Raw genomic sequence first — 18,771 nt, 5'->3', positions numbered from 1 at the left:
TGGTAACGTTGTTTAGGCGTCGGTAATCAACACAGAATCGCCACGTACCATGCATCTTTCTTTTTCACCAATATCACTGGTGCTGCCCAAGGGCTAGATGACTATTGAATGACTCCTTTGGTTAGTATTTCTTCGACTTGCTCACTGATTATCTTCCGCTCTGCGGGCGACACGCGATAGGGTTTTTGTCGAATCGGTTGAGCAGATCCTGTGTTGATGCGGTGGCGAGTTCTAGACACAGGGATCGATGTCGGGCCGTCGTGCTGCATGAAGTCGAATACTGAGGAGTGTTTCATAAGGAGCGCCACCAACGCATCACGCTACTGGTCACTGAGCGATTTAGCGACCATGGAAACGAATTTTCAGTCCACAGGGCGCACGTTACTGGCTTCTGCTGTGTCCGGAAGTTCTGTAAGCACTGCCATGGGTATCGGCGAGCCTTCTTGAAATGTGGCCAGCTTTAAGCCTTGAGGCAGCACCGCCGCTTCAGTAGAACAATTCATCACCCATAGTCGTGTTCGTCAATTCAGTGCCGCTACCATGCAATGAGGAACCAACACGTTTTTCTTTAGGCAGTTCACATGTACAGGGTCCACTGCAGCATCGAACGGGTTGCGAGTAGAACAAACAACTGAAACACCCATCGCGGATAAAGCGGGCACAACGGTACCCTCGGACACGCAAAACACACTCTCTTGGTTGGGTGAGTCTTCCAAGATCACAGATAAAGCACTTTCACCCACACTGAGTTATCCCATATGCGGCAGTCAACATTGGCACCACACAACTGTAAGTCGATCCCTAGACTCACATCGTGAGTGGAACGAGGAAGGACAATAAACTCAGTGTTAAAAAGTCGACCACCTAATGACACATCCACATTACAAACTCCGACCGGATATAATGAGTCACCACCCACTCCACGAAAACTTGCGGTCTGGTCCCAACGAAACATGGCCTTGCGTCACAGAAGACTTTTAAACAGCACACTCATGACGGAAACATTTGCACCCGTGTCGACTAAAGTCATGGTAGGCACACCGTCAATACACACATGAACCTTATTCTTCAGTATGAAAATAGTTGGAGGTATCTCAGTCGGCAGCACAGATTTTCCAGCGACCTCACCCCCATCGGTCGCGCTGGCTAGTTTTCCGGCGGGGGTGACGGGAAGCGGTGCCGCGGAGAAGATGACGGGATGCGCCACCGGGGAGATGGTGATCGATACGCTCGGAATGCTGGTGGTGGTCTCAGGTTGCGGTCAGAAGCAGGCGAACGGTTACGAGGTCTTCCCTCTCCAAAGTTGCTTCCTAAGGTGTAGTTACGTGGCCTTTCTTCTCGTGAGTGGCTTCCTAGAGCGGAGTTCCCTGGCCGCTGGTTGTCCATGATACGACCAGTGTGCCACGCAGACGGCATCGATTGCCGATAACTCGATGGTCGACGTTGGGTGCAGTATCTAGCTATGTGACCTGGTGTGCCACAGCTGTAGCACACAGGCATAGGGCGAACATCGGGATGCTGATGACACTGTTCAGCCGTGGCCGTACGTTGAGAGTAACGAAATCCTCTCCTTGCGAGTCATAGGCAGTGGCTGGTCGTCGTGAGCGACAGTTGCGTGGGCGCTGATCAAGGCTTTGGTCAAAAGAATCGGTATAGGACGGCTGGTTCAGGTCATAAGGTGGACCATCCCTATAGCTGTCAAAGTCCGCTGCGTTTACTGAGTGCTGCCAATGAGTCGAGGGGGTTGCACAAATCGCGTTTCGGAAAGCGCAGGAGCTGTAACGTGGGGCCACATACCGTGCTTGTTCTTCGTGACGAAGAAGTTCCTCACGGAAAATCTGCCGAATGGTGGACGATAAGTCTGTTGGAGGATTCGTGTCCACACTGGCTACAGTCGTCGCATTAGCTAGTCGTCCAAATTTCGGGGCAATTCGACGAGTCTTCAGTGTTTGGAAGGTACGGCAGTGCCATATCACATCTGCTACGGTTTCCAAGTTATCTTTCCAATGAGGAAGTTGTACACATCTTCCGCGATTCCCTTCAAAAGGTGTCCCACCTTATCCTCTTCTGACATTCGGGCGTTTACGGTTTTACACAGTTTTAGAATTTCCTCGATGAATGTGGTGCAAGTCTCTCCGGGAACCTGAGCCCTCTGAGCTAACGTTAATTCCGCTCGTTTCTTCTCAGCATCCGAATCGCCCAAACACTTCTTAATCTCGTCAACGAAACAGGCCCAGGTAGTTAGCGCGTCTGCATGATTGTCATACCACACCATCGCTGTGCCACTCAAAAAAAAAAAAACAACGTTCCTCAGTTGGGAGGCGGCGTTCCAATGATTGTACTGATTTACCCTTTCATATTGGGTGAGCCACTCATCGACATCCTCTCCTGCCTTTGCGGAGAACTTGCGTGGCTCTCGGTAGTGTTGAATCGGAGCTGGTCCTGCTGATGCAGTACTGGGAGCATCTTCCTCTCTAGGCATGATGGTGGCCGATGGCAAAAGTCCGGCAAGGCAGGCGGCTTCTCCGAAGGTCTTGTACGGACGATTCCGTTGTCGGTCGTATGGGTACCAAATGTTACGCCGTGAAGCGTTTATTTAAATCTGCAGGGCAGATAAATCGGAACGATTGGCGTGTTGCAAGCCGGTCCAAAAGCAACCACCGAACGTCATCTTCCTTCTCTACCGACAGTCCCCGTGGTCATTCGCGCTGTTTCTGCCATCCGTTCTGAGAGCTCGTGACAATATCATCGCAATTGCTGATATTACCCTGCTTATCTTTCAGTGCATACATCTAGCCTTGTCCGATGCCAAGTTGTATTTTCACTGATTTCAGGCTTCGGCCATATTTTACTGCATCCTCAATCTTTGCCACGTTATAATTTCGAATATCCCTTACTTTCTTCTTGTTGATAAGTTTTGACGGTTCAGCGAATTCTATCTGATCTCGTGAGTTTAACATGTTCACGTTTTGTTGTTTCTTTATTAGGTCCTTTGTTACTTGGGAGAGCTGACCTATTGGTTGCCTTAGTGCCTTACCTCCCACTTCAAGTGCTGCTTCTGAGATCAGCCTAGTTATGGTTTCATTCATATGTTGTCTTCATCTTCCTGTTCTAAAGCTGCATATTTCTTTGCGAGCACCAGTCTGAATTTGTCTGCTTTTACCCTTACTGTGTCTAGGTTGGCCTGTTTCTTCTTGACTAATTTTCTTCTTTCTCTCTTCAAATTGAGGGAAATCCTATACCTCACTAATCTATGGTCACCTGCACTTTCCCCTACCTAACACTCCTACATTCTGCACTATGCTGGGATCAGCAGAGAGTATGAAATCTATTTCATTCGTTGTTTCTCCATTAGGGCATTTCATCCACTTCCTGTTACTGCGCTTCCTGAAGAAGGTATTCATTTTTCGGAGTATATACCTTTCCGCGAATTCTACCAACATCTCTCCTCCAGTGTTCCTAGAATCGATGCAGTAGTTGCCAATTGCTTGTTCACCAGCCTGCTTTTTCCCCACTTCTGCATAGAAGTCACCCCAGACTACAGTGTACTGAGTTTACACATTTCTCATCGCTAATTCCGCACCTTCATAAAACTAGTAAATTTCTTGATCATCGTGACTGGAGCGTGGAGCGTAGGCTTGTACTACCTTCATTCAGTACCTCCTACTTAGCTTGAATACGACGACTGCTACCCTCTCATTTATGCTGTAGAGTTCATCAATGTTGCCCGCTATGCCTTTATGAATTAGAAATCCTACCCCGTATTCTTTCTTATCTGGAAGACTTCTGTGGCAGAGGACGTGGCCGTTAGTCAGCACTGTATGAGCCTCACCAGTTCTTCTTACCGCGCTAAGGCCAATAACATCCCAGGCTATTCCTGATAATTCCTCAAAAAGCCCTCTTAAGCTAGCCTCACCCGAGAAGGTGCGCGTGTTTAACGTTGCCAGGTTCAGTTTCCAGTGGCGGCCTGTCCGGAATTATTCATTCTACGTTTAAATAACAGCAGAGAACAATTTCCTGTGCGCTTCCCTTGGCTTTGCGATCTCTTTTTTTCACACGGCTATCACTAATTTAAATCGTTCTCTCAGGTTTCCCCGCTCTGTCTGGTTTTAAATAAACAGAAACGTTGACTGCTAATCAGATGTGGCTGTGTTAACAGGCAAAGATTATCCCTGCAAATTACTCCATTTCCTATTGACGAGCAAGAACAACATTAGACAGTTTTAGTTACACGTACGTGGAGACTTCACGTACGCAAACGTGAACAGTCTACGTACCTTACGTGCACGCCATCTGAAACGCTTTTAGCTACACGTACGCGACGCACCACGTAGCTACATCTATCGGGAAATATGAACAATTCAATTCAAGATGAGTATTTCAGCGAAGCCAGTGATGTGCATTGACGCGTGCCGGTCATCGTCTCCGCAATGCCCGGAAGTGTGTTGTGCAAGCGTTATCTTCTGTCATCGTTGACATGGAATGAAATAGATGACCAGTCATCCTGTCGCCGTGTTTCCATGCAAGCCATCTGCGCGCGCTCAGCACGCTATCGCTTGTTCGTGATCTCGCGAAACCTCCGCGCGAAGCTGTCTACGTGCGCAAGAAACGCACGTAAAAAATCGAATCTCACGTACGTCCGTGAGACCAGCGCGCGGTCGCTACGTTCTGCGCATGCGCACTGCTTGCACGTAGAAGCTCTACGTACGCAAAGCCTCTACGTACGTGTAACTAAAACTGTCTATTGCTTCCTGCGTTAGTAATGCTTTAGGTCACGCTATTCTAGGCTGACCAGTCTGAAATTTTTTTTCTTCTCTGATATATCAATTTCAACGGAATGAAAAAAGCACGCGATATGCAATTTTGTACATACGTTAAGGCAATAACTTACATTCAAAACTGCCTAACTTGTATTTCAGAGGGAGAAATGCAATACCAACAATTTGCAGTTAAAATAATTCTTTGCTCGAGTGTTCTAGCTGGAATATTTGTCTTCATGGCAAAAGGTATGTACGGGTACTCCATCCCTTCCGTTCTATTACAATGGAATCACGGAACGCTCTTTTATTTGCACGACATAATGAACTTTGATAGCCACTGGTCAACTTCTGGAAATTATGAACAGAGCTTTTATGCAGACTCTGCACCTCTCAGTCAACGACTACGCTAAGCAGCTGTGATACCCTGCCAATCATAAACTGCTAAGCATAAACTCGTATAACCACATCCCATCACTACTCAGCCGAGTTTGCTCAGTCATATTCATCAAAACTCTACTTAGCCGAGTTTGCTCTGACTCATATTCACCAAAAGTCTACTTAGCCGAGCTGGCTCTGACTTATATTCACCAAAATTCTACTCAGCTGAGCTTGCTCTGGCTTGTCTTCATCAAAATTCTACACAGGGAAGGTTGCACTAATTGTCACATTCACCAGAAATCTCCTTAGCAAAGCTTCCCCTGACTCATATTCACCAAAATTCTACTTAGCCGAGCTTGCACTAACTGATATTCACCAAAACTATACTTGGACGAGCTTCCTCTGACTGATATTCACAAAAATTCTACTCAGTCGAGCTTGCATTGAGTCATATTCACCAAAACTGTACTTAGTCGAGTTTGCTCTGACTCATATTGATCAAACTTCTACTCAGACGAGCTTGCCCCAACTACCATGTGACAATATTCACCAAAAGTTTACTCAACCGAGCTTGCTCTTTCTCGTATTCACCAAAATTCTACTCAGCGAAGCTCACACGAACTCAGACTCGTGGTTAGTTCGAAGTCTTAGCCGACGTTTGAGTGAGTTCACCGAGCTATATACACATTACATTATGTGACCTGTGCGTTGCATGAGCAAACATTGCACATGAGTATGTGTGAGTATGTGTTGCATCGGGTGAGATAATGACAACTGTACGCATTGCCGTTAGTTTTATAGAATTTAACTGACCGTTGCGTGAAAGCTTTGCCTCAGTCAATTCAAACAAGTGCATTGAATCTGCATCATATTTTCTGCCAATCCTGCTGGCTATCTTGGCCGCTATTGGGTGGCAACATTTTGTACATTTCAACACAAAGTTGAATAAATGACTGTGGTGCAATATATTAAAAAAAAGATGATTGCATCGATGCAAATACAACAATCAGAACATGATACAAACACATGCACATGAAATGCACCGAAATTCTAAACACATACACAGACGGAATCATTTGGCCACCACCTACTGCGAAACAAAAAAGGACGAAAAAGCACAGGCCAATGCTGCAACGAGCACGCATAACCATTCCCCTTGCCAGATACATGGACTATAGGAGAAACACACGTGGAACTTAGCAGTTACCTCGAGGCAGCAGCCATGGACGCTTTTGCATTCGTAGCTGGGCACTCAACCACTCAAGTGTGTTCAGTGTGTACTTGTACTTAGGCACACATTTTATTGTCTATATCTTAAAATTTAATGTGGTCTCCTCAAAAATTTGAGAATGCCTAGATTCTTAGGCTTGCAAAGGTAAATATTTTTATTCCATTCTTGTTCAAGGTGAAAGCTCATACAAAAGCTTAGAGATATTGTTAGTGCCCCTCATCTTCCGTCAGAACATCTGTAGTCTGTTATTGACATTCGAGCACGTTTTCAACAGCAAGAAAGGGAATCAGCTTCCCCTGTTTTCAGCATTGGGTTAACGCAGGCAATTCAGGGAGGCATAAAGTTTTGCTAATAGAATTGGTTCGGGAATACCAGATTAGATTGTACCTTGACGCTTTCCTTGCACTTTCTTATTTGGTCAAATAATCTAGTTTGAAATGGCGCCAATTAGCATGCTTTAACATTGGTCTAATCTAGGTTAAGTACATGATTAGCTTAACAGACTGGGATGCTGGCTTTCATTTCCAGGAAAGGAACTATGGCACCTGCTCCAGTTGCATATGTTTTTGGTTATCTGTGGTTTTCAGCCTCACATTTGAGATAATGTGCTGAAGCAGGTAGAAACACACGCATGCTATTAGCGCATAGTTTCGATAGCTTCTTACTTTGCACTCACCACTATGAATACAAAATTTTAGCATTCGATTTTGTTATTAAACAAACAAACGTACTTCTAACCAGGTAATAATTGTTAGCCGTGGGGCTACGTGGCTGCGCTACGTACTGCAGCATATTAACTTAAGCTTCTTCATACAGATTCACAGCACACTAACAGCGCGAGAAACAGGACGAGAAAGTAGACGACACCCATGTCTGTCAGAATTATATGATACTGCGTACGCAAGTGACTGCAGCTCCTAAAAAATGTGGTGTCAGCTTTTATGCCTTTCAAAACATTCAGAGAGCACTTGTATGAACAATTGTAATGCACACGCGCCGCGACGGCCGAACCAGGCTGGCGGCAAGATTATAGTTGAGAACACAAATTTTATTGCACGTTCAGTAATTACACACAGGTCATTTGCGGCTTCCTTAATGGGCAGACGTGAGCTTTTGGGTTGATGCTTGCTGCTAAGGTTAGTGCACGAGTATTGCTTGGAGCAGGAACCGCTTATGCGCAATTACGAGCAATATACACACATCCTTTCTTCAGAAGCTGACGTTAAGCACGGGTAGCGCGTGGGTCTCTGCGTTGACATGACGACTTCGCTGAAGCCGAATTCCGAATACTACATACGTGCTGACAACAGCTATATGGGCTTGTTGATAGGTCCACTTGTAATTTGTTGTATCGCAGGAAGAACGACACGGGCATAAAAGACACACGAGACAGCACACAGCGCTAAACGACCAGCTGCGAACAGCTGTTTACATCCGCCATGTCTCCTCGTATTGAACTTCATAAACCGCTGTTGCGCACTCCAAAACAAACTAAACTTTGAAGCGTTTTTAAAACACAAAACACGCGTATTATTTTCTGATATTAAAGACTGGTCAATAATTTTGTAACGCACAGGTGCTTCTATTAGATTTAAAAAACTGCACGAGTTATGCCGCAAAATTTGGCAGCGAGTAACCCTGGGCGTCGCATCAGTCGCATTGTTGAAATCGCGATCATGTGAATTGAGCCCTCAAAAATCGCATTGCGATGCGTGCGATCGCACCGATTTTTTTTTTTTTGCTCCAGTCGGAGCATGTGCAACAGCCTTGACGCGCGCGTGGTGGGTGCCGCTTTCGCGTGGTCCGCATCTTGCTCGTCCACGCACGCGCCTGCCGTCCTTGGTGGCCGCTGATGTTTCCTCGGTCTCTCGTCGCACAGGACGTTGGTGGCATGCGGAGTGCTTGATTTCTCAGCAATATTGTTCAAATTATTCCGGTGTACAGGCAACATGGTAACGTAGAAACTGTACAAAAAAATAACCAGCACCAATTTAATCGCAAAACCCGGTAACATACGCCGCAGCAAAACTCGCAAACTTTACTCGCTGCACAGAACTTGGAGTGCTCAGGTGCGTTCATTTGAACATTAATGCTTTCGCATTCACATCTCGTAAGAAGAGCGTCGGTGTCCTCGGATTTTTTATTCACCTACCCGCCGGCAGAAGCAGGTGTTAAGGCTTTTGCACCAAGCGGAAGTTGACATATGCGCTGGGCCGGTGACCAAGATTTCATCTGATGAGGGCATTGAGGAGTTAGCTTCGTTTGTGAACATCTGCGATGTATGTGTGTGAGCCAATCTGCGGATGTGTCGGGTGGATGTTTTATGTTCCTGCGAAATAGCCCTAACGTCTCGTTGACACTGTGCATTGATGAAAAATGGCGACTCATTTGTTATAACTTTTCAGTAGGAAAGTTTACTGTTATTGTTACATGTGTCCATGCACTTGTGCCATTCAAGTTGTCAAAAATGCCTATCATCCTCATTAGTGATTTTAAACGTGTGTGTAGACAAGGTGATCGTGCTGCACCTAGTAATCATTATGATCGTCACGCGGCGACCTTAGTGGCCTGATCAGAGACAGTGCGCTCGTGGATGTGGGTGAACCCTAACACACGAAGCTTCGCTTCAGCCACTGCAACTGCTCGTCTCCAGCTGGTTGGTACCGAATTTATTTGTTCAAATACCTAGCAAAAAAGCAGCAAACTCTCAGTTTGCCCTATATTATTTTTATTTGATCACTGCTTCGTGTTGAAATCTTTAGGAGCACCTCGACGCCGCTTCCACCAAGTGAATTGGGACTCATAGAAATTGAAAAGTTGTCTACTACATCGTGATGCCTTTGTTGATGACGTCTACCGTAATCTTACTTGTATATTTTTATATTTGCTTGCAATGGCAATGAGCCATGTTTTAAGAGGAGGTAAAGCTCCTTGCTAAAGATGAATCGTGTCGCTTAAGCTTCGAATGCCAATGACAACAAAGCGAATACTTTGAAGAGCTTTTTAAACTGCATCACCTCGAATCTGAGTGGTCCGGATTATGCACAGAGGCGATACGTTCTGTAAAAGGTAATTTGAAGGTTTTCATGCCCCGAGATGACATGTGCTTTCCACCGAAATAATAATATTGAAATGGAGTCAAAAGTGTTCCACGACACGCCTTCAATTTTAAAGGCATTTGAAGACCATTATACCTTACTTTTTTTTTACATCAGTAGCCAATGGGGTGCAGTTGCATGACTCACACAATTTATGCCTAGCTTAAAGGCGACGGTTAATTGATGATAACTGTAAATTGTAATGGCAGTTAGTAATTTACAAGAGCACAAACTAAGCGATGCAGACGGCCTTGCAGCTTAGTTCTATAGGCGTTGAGAGAAGTTATGTCAAGTACTGTCAAAAGTTTTCACTTAGGCTTGTGAAGTTAACACGTTACCACCTTTCTTTTATTATGTTCCTATTGTTTTCATTGGCAATCGTGGCTCTTTTGAAACCAAATGGCAGGTAGGCGGGCCGCAACCAATACAATTATCTAACACAGAATATTGAATTTTGGCAAATATTTTAGCTAATACACTGCAGTTTGTCATTCGTGATCTTAACGGAGGACATCAGACATGTGGCATTAGTGGCTGCAGCATACAGACAAATATAGTTGTCGCCCGTTCTATATGTGAGTTTGTGTGAGATAGTTTTCACCAGGTCACGCTCATTCAAGGTTATTTGGCTAAAGCATTCGATTGAGAGAGTCATGATTTCTTGCTTCAGCTGCTAAATCATCTCAATATTGAGAAAACTTGACTTATTGGAATCGGGATGTACTACAGTGGTGTAACAATTCGAATAATTTTAAATGACACCGTCTCCGCTCGTGTATATATCTGGATAACATTTTATTTTATACGCTCCTCTGGGATAAAAGGCTGACAACTTTCACCGCTACTTGTCGCTCTTTATCTAGAACCTTTCTGTCGCAGTGACATTGTGCAGAATACGGTAACGGGCTTTAATTATGGCACTTCATCGGCCAACGTCGTCTCTATTGCGGAAGGTGTCGCGTTTTTATTCCGTTCAGCCACTGGTGCATCTGTTCTGAAAAGTCCTCAAAATTCTGGTTTGGTCAGTGGGCAGTCAACATATCACAATTTGCTGGTATTCGCTGGTGTGCTGGTTATATACATTACATTTGGTCAATTTCGTGGTGTACCCTTTCGTCAATTTCGTAAGAGTCGCTCACACTGATCTGAATGTGGCCTAGAACTTCGGCATACAGCTGCGGCCAGGGGTGGAAGAGAATTGTCAATATTTAACAGCGGAGCTGTTTAAGCCGCGCGTTAAGCCCAGCGCACATACTCCTGTGAACTAGCGATGGTGTTTAAGCCTAGCCCAAATACGTGGCCAATACCTTGCGATAGCCAATCGGTGGCGAATCAATAGCTAATTGATAATCGACAAATAATCAATAAATTCCAGAAATGCTGGAGATGACTTGGTAGTGCTTAGCCTAGCCCAAATACGTGGCCAATACCTTGCGATAGCCAATCGATAGTCAATGCACAGGTAATCAATAATCAATAAATTTCGGAAAATGCTGAGGATGACTTGGTAGTGTTAGGTGTGCCGATCAGCTCCGCTCTTTCTTTAGCCTTGCACCACTAGGGCAAGCTATGCAAATTCTTTCGTGAGCAACAGTCCGCCGTATGATGTTAGTTGCCAAATTAATTTTTCTGATTCAAGTCCTCCACCGTGTGCGGATAAATATTTAACTATTAGAGAGGATCTTCGCCCGCTTTGTCTTGCGCAGTAGGTGGATGCCAGTGCGATGCGATAACTTGTTTCACCTACTTGAAAGGGGTGGGTGTAGGCCTCTAACATTTGTTTATATGGCAGTCAGTCTTACAGGCCTCGCACTGCGATTTAAAGGTCAATCAGCAATCCTTGCCATAAAATTTTCCCGCATACAGCAAGCTTGCACTGTTTTGATTTTGTAACCAAAATTGATAGTCCTAACTGTCTTCAGATGTATAATGCGTTGAGAAGGATGTTGTTTTTTTGAAAAAACTGCATAATACAGCGCGGAAATCGTTACACACCGTGTCTGACATGAACAAATACAATCTTTCCGTAAAAGCCATAACAGTTTCTCGTACGGAGTTCGGGTGTTTCTCAAAATGTTTAAGCAACCGCAAACATAAACAAAAGCCAAATTTTACGAGTAATAAAGATTTAATTGTGTTTTTCTTTCGTCTTTGATTTACTTACATATGCATTACAACATGGAACAGGGCAACTAGTCCCAAACGTTGAACTCCTTGAAAGAAAAGAAGCCGCCCCAGCTGGAAAAGACGGTCAGTTGTCTTCAACAGGGGTAAGTTCATTATCATCTGCACACCCAGCGCATGTATTAGTGCCAATAATGCATGTGTTCGGAGAACGAAATGTTGGCAGCAAACATCCCCTCAGGCAGAACTAGCACCATATAAATGAATACTGTAATTGGGCTGTACCAACAGTGTCATCATGCAGTGATTTATATTGTTGTGAGGAATCCTTACTGCAACGTTGCTAGCAGAAAAACGTACCCTAAATGAATGCCTAATTTACATAATGAGACTAAAATCATCGGCAAAACTTGGTACGGGTTGTTTTATTTCCACTGATGTCTGGAAGATAAAGCGGTCGACTGATGCACCTGTGGATAAATAAAGACAAAGCAGGTTGATCGAATTGAGATGATATTATTCAATTTTTACTGAGGGTTCCTAATATAAGGTTCGCGTACGTTGGTCGGCATTAAACAAGAAAAGTGTCTGTGCCTTCTTGCTTGTAAAATAATGGGCTAAAGCGTGGACCCTCAGAAATTATATAGATAATTTCCCGCATAAGTTCTACTTCATCGTAATCTTCCGTTTTTGCTGCATGCATTATAATACCTTAAAATCATGTTCTCTGATAGCTTTTGGAAGATCATCCATACCTAATAAATAAAAGTTGTCGCAGTTTCACCTGAAAGGCGAAGCATCAATTGCGATAGCAAATTTGTAGAGAGCTATACGGAGTAATGATATTAGCTTTATCAGCTGTATAAACTTGGACATGCAGCAGCACCGGCAACACGCAGAACTATTGTCGACGCCGTCGGCGTTTTGCCCGCATTCGCTCAAAATGCGTGCGGCGTTGGTGACTGTTGCCGGAGCCTCTGATTTAAATAGGCACTTGGTGCCGCAGCTAAACGTCGCCTCCCTTCCCTCCCCCCCCCCCTCCCCCACGGCCTCTCGCGCGTCGGAAAAAAAATCACAGCATATCCACGGGGTGAATGATGATGAGTGGGCGAAGCTCCAGAGGGAATCATCGGATATCCCGCTTAAGGGGACGCTAGCACAAACGAGTTAGAAACGTGCAGTACTCTCTAGTAAGGGGGAGCGGCCACAGCGTCATACGCAGCCATTTACACATGCCGGAACGTGCACCGCGTTTGCCGACGCCATCACATGACTGCTGAGAGAGTATACCCCCCGTATTCATAAACGCTCCTCGACTTGAACTTGACTTGCCACCGCTTTCGGCAGCGCGTTCGAAACGCATTGAAGGTAAGGCGGAGAGGCCACAGCGTCTTACACCAGCTTCTTACACGGGCCGTAACGCGCTAGCACAAACGCGTTAGAAACGCGCTAGAAACGCGGCCTTTCGTTAATGTTGGGTATTTATTGCCATCGTGGTGCGTGTGTCCATGTCAGCTTCGTGGCGTAGTGGGCTAACGCCGCGCGCTCGGAAGCGAGGGGTCCCTGGTTCGATTCCGCGCTACGGACACAACTTCGGAATTTTTTTTCTCATTTTTCTCAGACTGGTTACACACTACTACTACGACGACGGGGACGGAACGGGTGCCGCTATAAGGAGCTTCGCCCCTAAAAGGCGCGTTTGCTCTACATATATAGTGATTGTAAAGCAGGAAAGAGACGCCTACTTCTGCAGCCCTTAAGCGAGGACGGCGCAGAACGCGCGTTTGTTCTCCGCCGTGCGCTCACTCCCCGTGAAAGCGCGCGCCCCTCGCGCCCTTTCACTCGCACATACAGCGTTCGGCGCGCGGCGACGATTTCATCTCCATTGACATCATACGGAACCTCACGGCGACGGCGACGACGACGGCAGAAATCTGCTTTTGAGTGTCCATATAATTGCTATCGCTATAAAATAAAAGATCGCTTAACCTTGCACTCGGCCGCGCAACGCTTGAATTAGCGAATGATGATAATTTCTTATTGCGCGTCTCCGACTTACGGCCGTCATTGCGCGTTACATAGCGCAGCTTGCAAGTAGTAGTAGAGGTTGAGGAAAAGAGAAAGATGGATGTTTCTGCAACACAGCTCAGCATCTGAGGGGCGGTGAAAGGGGGATAGAAAGTAGGAAAAGTGGAAGAAGGGGACGGAGAGGGTAGTCGTCATAGTCTTGGGCAGGCCCGCATCGAATCGGCAAGGTAGCAGAGTACGACCTTGAATACCCTGCTGGAACTGCGGGCTGAGAAGAGCAGGTCCGTGCTGGAGGCTGAAGGCCTCCATGCGGCGTAGTTGAGCCACCATGGTGGCTCGGTGTTGGTAAACTGCCGGGAAGAAACATAGGAGGTGCTCCAGTGTTTAGTCTGCCCCGTACTGTGTGCAGACTGGTGAGTCAGTTCTACCCAGGCGAGCTTGACACCGACACCGCGTTCCAATGCCGACACCGCGTTTCAGGAGACCCGCTCCGTGAATGCGCCTCTCTCTTGCTCTCAAAGCGCGCAAAACCTCCTCACCTCGCAGAGCACAAGCGTACGAACGCGCCAGCTGTGAACGAAGACGACGACGCTCGAACGTATGGTTCGCATAAATGCTTGCTCTGCAGGCATTGCCACCTGTTTAAGATCAAAGCTACTTGTAGTTTTGTGCGTGCAGGGTGTGCTTAACGAGATTTTAGGTCCTTTCTAGACCATGAATATGACATGTGTGGGCTGGTGCTTGCACGTTTTTCGCAGATAGTATTTTTCTCGCATATACATGATGCAATAACTACCATGTGAGAAAAAATATGGCTGCATAGCCTAGTGGTTACGACGCTCGCTTTGGGACCGCGGATACGCGGGCTCGAATCCAGCCTCGGCAAAAAAGCTTATTTCCTTTTCTTTCTTGGTAGTGTCTTGCTACGCACCACAAATTACGGCGGGCTTAAATAGCTTCGCTGTTAAAAAGATTTTCAGCATCACTCCGACAATTTGCAACATATTTAACTCGGGTTGCTGATTGCATCTTCAGTTTCTCAATAGGGGTGGAGGAGGAGGAGGAGGAGAGAAAGAGAAGGCAGAGATGTTAACCAGAAATGCGTCTGTTTGGCTACCCTATACTCTGGGGGACGGGAAAGAGGGAATAGAAAGATGAGAAGATGAGATAGAGAGAGGAGGGGGGAGGGGGAGGAAGGCCACGGTGAGCTCGCGCACGCACGCGGAGGGAGGCGTTTACATAACCCTGTCGTCCTCAAGTAAGAGAACAGTGCCCTCACAGCTTTGTGGGCCGACGAGCGATGGCGACGGTCTTCAAGGAGCACCTGCAGGGACAACGGTCGATCGTCAAGTCGTCGCAATGCGTTCGATAAAGTTTGTCTTTCCGACTGAAATCGATCGCAGTGACACAATAAATGTTCTATGTTCTCTTCGCTGCCGCAGACGTCGCACGTGGCACTTTCGGTCATTCCAATCAAAGCACAGTACGCCTTCGTGAAAGCCACTCCCAACCACAGCCGGTATAGAAGCCATGCCTCACGTCAGTGAATCCCGGGTGGAGGTCGGAGTTGGAGCGAAGGGTTCAGTTCGTGTAGCCTAATGCCCCTTATAGTTCGGGTGTTCCACTCTGTTAAAGAAAGCTTGCGTGCCAGGTGACGAAGCTGCCTTCCAGCGTCTGTCGTGGAAAGAGGAATGGGAACGCTGTGTTCTTCTTTATGGGCGTCTCGGGCAGCTTTGTCAGCGAGATCGTTTCCACTGATCCCGCAATGGCCAGGTAGCCATTGGAAAATAATTTCGCGGCCTTTCTGTTTGGCGTCATGGTGCAGTTTGACAATTTCGTACGTTAGTTGTTCGTGAGCTCCGCGTCGGAGAACTGCCTGCATACTTTGTAAAGCCGGTCTCGAGTCGGAAAACACGGCCCATGTACCAGGACTCTCTGCGTCTATAAATTGAAGAGCACTGCGCAGAGCCATGCGCTCTGCAGGACGTCGTGACATGTGAGGTCTTGAATCGCAGTGTTACTCCTCTCGTCGGTATAAGCACAGCACCACCGGAACTGATCGATGTAGTCGATCCGTCCGTATAGACGTGCACGTGACCGCTGTATCTCTCGTACAACAGGAGTAAGCTCAATTGTTTTAGTGCAGACGGTGATAAATCTGACTTTTTCTGACGTCCTGGAATTCTAAGTTGAACTTCAGGACGGCACAAACACCATGGAGGAGACACCAGCCTGGCCGGAGGTGCGTACCCCGATGTAATCGAGGCACGATATGCGCTGACAGTTGTGCTATATGACGTGCGGGATCTTTCCACGGTGAATGCGGCGAGGTGGTGGCAAGGAGTCCGGGCAATGTGTCTGACATGTGCACGCATTGCCTCGATGGCGATGTGCGTTGTGATGGAATAATCTTGAGCAATGGCAATAGTTTCAGCCGTGGACGCACTGCGTGGTACTCCAAGGCATATCCTAAGAGCTTGCGCATGAATGCGCTGAATTGTACGCAAATTAGTTTTGCAGGTGTTGGATATAACAGGTAGACTGTACCGGAGGAAACCAACAAACAACACCCTGTATAGCTGTAACATGGATTGTGTGGATACCCCCCAGTTCTTTCCTGCAAGGAACTTGAACAGATGACAAATAGCCATCACGCGCTTTTTCACGTGGTTGACGTGAGGAGTCCAGTACAGATCTCTGTCAATCACAACTCCACATGTGAGTCTTGCTGAACAATAGCACTTGTCGGTTGATTGATACGCCGTATGCAGACATTAGCTTCCGAGTAAATGCCACACTGCGCACTTTTCCCACGTCACCTCCAGTACTTGTTTACGAAGGTAGAATGATGTCGGTGAGGCCGCCTTCTGAAGCCGAGCGCGAAGCTGAAGCCATGTCACCCCCGACGTCCAGATACAGATGTCGTCGGCGTAGATAGTCGAACGGTGCTTGGCAGGTTCTCGATTAGTCCAATAAGGGTCACATTAAAAAGCGTCGGGCTTAGTACTCCGCCTTGAGGGACTCCGCGGCTACTGTAATACTGGGGTGTCGGGCCATCCCCGGTGAGCAAATAGAATGATCGCATCTGTAGGTAGCTGCGAACCCAGAGGTATGTCTTGCCACCAAGTCCTATTACTTCTAGCACGTTAAGGATGGCTTCATGGGTGACGTTGTCGTAAGCTGCTTTAACGTCTAGAAACAAGGCAGCAGACAAGCGTTTACAGGCCTTATGGAATTCGACACACGTTACCAAATCGACAACGTTGTCTATAGACGAACGGCCGCGCCTGAATCCTGTTAACGTGCCTGGGTAAATTTCATAGTGCTCTAGGTACCACTCCAGTCGCGTTAGAACCATCCGTTCCCTTACTTTTCCTACACAACTTGCAAGCGCGATCGGACAGTATGACAAAATGTCCAAAGGCGACTTGCCATCTTTGAGGAGCGGAATCAGGCGACTTGATTTCCATTCCTGGGGAACAGTGCCTGTCTGCCACGAGTCGCTGTACAGGAGCAAGAATGCCGTTCGAGCTCGTTCACCAAGGTTACACAAAGTTCGGTATGTAATGCCATCTGGTCCTGGGGCTGAGGAACGCCTGCATAAAGCGAGCGCAGCTTCAAGTTCGTCCAGATAAAACGGGCACTTCATACGGGGATCACGTGAGGATGGTGAGTGGTCAGGAGTCTGCGTTCCAGTGGAACTTGCTACACCGGCAATCCTCATACAGAAGGATTCTGCGACTTCAATCTCGCTGCATTGTAGGTAAAGGGCGAGGGAATTAAATGGGTGGCGCTGTCCAGGAGTTGCACAGAGGCCCCGAGCAGTTCTCCATATAAGAGACAAAGGCTTTCGGCGATCCAGAGACTCGCAGAAAGACGCCCATCGTTGTGAAGCCAGCTTATACATTCGACACTGTATTTTCTTCTGTGTGCGTCTGGCCAATCTCAAATCATGAATGGACTTTGTGCGCCTTTATCTTCGTTGCGCACGGCGTCGAAGTGCGCGAAGTTTCTCTAGCTCGATGTCGAATTCAGTGCGTTCGGAACTTTTTAAAGTCGAATGTGTGGCCACCTGTAAGGCACCTTTTATTGCGTCCCCTAGGCTGGATGGCATCTCGTCTCGACAGCGGTCTTCCAGGATTGATTTAAATTTCGGCCAGTCGATGGATTGGACAGCACCGGAGCACTTGAAGCTAGTCAGCCCCTCAATCGTGAGATAAGTTGGGATGTGGTCACTTCCCCGCGTTTCCAAGTCCGAGAACCATTTAATTCTTCACTTAAAGGAGCGCGAAACAAAGCTGAGGTCATGACAGCTACTATACGCCGTTCCTCGCAGATAGGTGGGGCTTCCGTCATTTAACAAGTAAAGTTCTCGTTCAGAAGCAATCGACACCAATCTTCTGCCCCTCGAGTTAATCTTGCAGCTCCCCCAGAGGTAATGGTGGGCATTGAAATCCCCGGTGATAACCCATGGATGTGGAGTCGTCAAAATTTCCCGTAAGCGCTCGCAGTTTAGACGACTTGATGGTGATAGGTACACTCCCAGAATTGCGAAGGTGGCCTTGCTGTTCTTCAAAGTCAAACACACGTACTGGTTTTCATTGTCAGGTGGCACGGGATGATGAACATATGTCAAGTCACAGCGTAAGAAAACAATAACCTTGCTGCATTGCCCCTGGGTGGAAGACGTAATGCACTCATACCCGGACAGTCCGATGGGATATGACAGGTTTGGCTCACAAATGACAATAATGGGAAACTGATTTACGAATACAAACTGTCGAAAGTCGGACATACGCGACTTAAGTGCTCTAGCGTTCCATTCAATAACAGATGCATTCTGCACCTCCTCTCTGAACGATGACTTCTGGCGGGCCATTGCTTTAGCCTAGGGCCGCAAGCACTGGACCCAGGGCGTCCAGCACCTGCAGCGTGCTCTGCGCCGACGGGGTTTTCATGTTGCTGAGTAAAACTCGCATAGCATCCATCAGTGACCACAACATTATTATAACATTGGCGATCATCAGTCGTCGTTGGAGCAGTGGTTGGTGAGGGTGTTGATGGAGGTGGCATTCGAGGTGTCTCCGTGGCAGGTTGTGCACTTGGCAGTGCGGGCCACTCTTCGGGATAATCGACACTTGACATTTTCTTC

General features: G+C 47.0%; 1 protein-coding gene across 3 annotated transcripts in view; it reads left to right on the top strand.

Moving 5' to 3' along the window:
* Positions 1-18,771, top strand: part of LOC125944019 (uncharacterized) — a 140,472-nt gene that overhangs the window by 23,926 nt on the left and 97,775 nt on the right. For 2 of the 3 annotated variants that reach the window (XR_007466065.1, XM_049663747.1), the window contains exons 2-3: positions 4,920-5,006; positions 11,655-11,737. Coding sequence is in view for 1 of the 3 variants with exons in the window: in XM_049663747.1 (XP_049519704.1) it covers positions 4,920-5,006; positions 11,655-11,737 (170 nt within the window). In the remaining 2 variants the exon portion in view is untranslated. The remainder of the gene's footprint in view (positions 1-4,919; positions 5,007-11,654; positions 11,738-18,771) is intronic. The other variant, XR_007466066.1, reaches the window with a different exon arrangement.

The sequence above is a fragment of the Dermacentor silvarum genome, chromosome 3 (assembly GCF_013339745.2).
Source record: "Dermacentor silvarum isolate Dsil-2018 chromosome 3, BIME_Dsil_1.4, whole genome shotgun sequence".
In the NCBI taxonomy this organism is placed as follows: domain Eukaryota; kingdom Metazoa; phylum Arthropoda; class Arachnida; order Ixodida; family Ixodidae; genus Dermacentor; species Dermacentor silvarum.
The sequence above is the reverse complement of the archived record's forward strand: the minus strand, read 5'-3'. Positions and strand labels throughout refer to the sequence as shown.